Here is an 810-nt window from a genome sequence, read left to right as displayed (position 1 = left end):
AAAGTGTTGCGTTTATAATTTTGTTCAGTGTATATATATATTATATTGTGTAAAAAAACTATTACGAACAAACACTACATTAAACAATCTGAACTATAATAGTCTTATAATTTCAGACTTACCACTTTATTTGACATACTGCTTTTGGCATACTAAATAGTAAGAAAGTTTGAATTCAGAGGGCTTGCAGGACTCACTTTTCCAGTATTTTCTTTCTCTTCGACGCAGAGAAGGTCTCGAGCTGAAGACAGGACTGGTTGATGAATATAACAGACAGGCAGAAGTAGGAATCCCACACCTAGATGGAAACAGAGTGTTAGATGCTGCGCCACAGAGAAAACGAACAGATCGACTCATGTTTCACAACACACAACAGACTGAGAACAAACCTTATAGTCAAACTTGTCATTGAGGAAGCTTTTTCTTAAAGCGTCTGACAGGTAGAGTACCGTGGTGATGATGATGCTGTAAATCAAACATTTCAGATCACAATTCATACTCTGAAAACCAAAAACTGCAGGGGAATAAAGTCTCTAACTTGTTAGTGACGAGCCGCATGACCGCCCAGTCTTTGGGGAACATCTCTGGTCTTATCAGGATGCGAAACACAGTGAAGATATGCAGGAGAAAGTCCTGAGAGAGACAGAGAGAAAGAGAAGATGTTTGACATGTTTCTCAGTGTGTATAATGAACTGATGTCAGTAAGATAAAGTGGATGAACGCCTCACCCGCAGGTGGTCTTTACTGGTGAAGCTCTGCAGGAGCTGCTGGTAGTGTCTGTCCTTCATATGCCTCAACAGAGCCAAAAGA

At 40.1% G+C, this 810-nt stretch overlaps 1 protein-coding gene across 1 annotated transcript; it reads right to left on the bottom strand.

The window, feature by feature from the left end:
* Positions 1-197: 197 nt before the first annotated feature.
* On the bottom strand, positions 198-797 carry LOC107682484 (dedicator of cytokinesis protein 4-like; the record flags this gene model as incomplete). The annotated part of the gene is made up of 4 exons (XM_016478705.1): positions 729-797; positions 539-633; positions 390-465; positions 198-298 (listed from the first exon to the last, which is right to left on the bottom strand). Coding segments are annotated over exons 1-4 (332 nt in total), but the record flags the coding sequence as incomplete, so codon positions are not given.
* Positions 798-810: the final 13 nt, after the last annotated feature.

The sequence above is a fragment of the Sinocyclocheilus anshuiensis genome, unplaced genomic scaffold (genome assembly GCF_001515605.1).
Source record: "Sinocyclocheilus anshuiensis isolate Anshui unplaced genomic scaffold, SAMN03320099.WGS_v1.1 C32254880, whole genome shotgun sequence".
Taxonomy (NCBI): domain Eukaryota; kingdom Metazoa; phylum Chordata; class Actinopteri; order Cypriniformes; family Cyprinidae; genus Sinocyclocheilus; species Sinocyclocheilus anshuiensis.
Note: the sequence above shows the minus strand (reverse complement) of the source record. Positions and strands in the feature narration are given on the sequence as shown.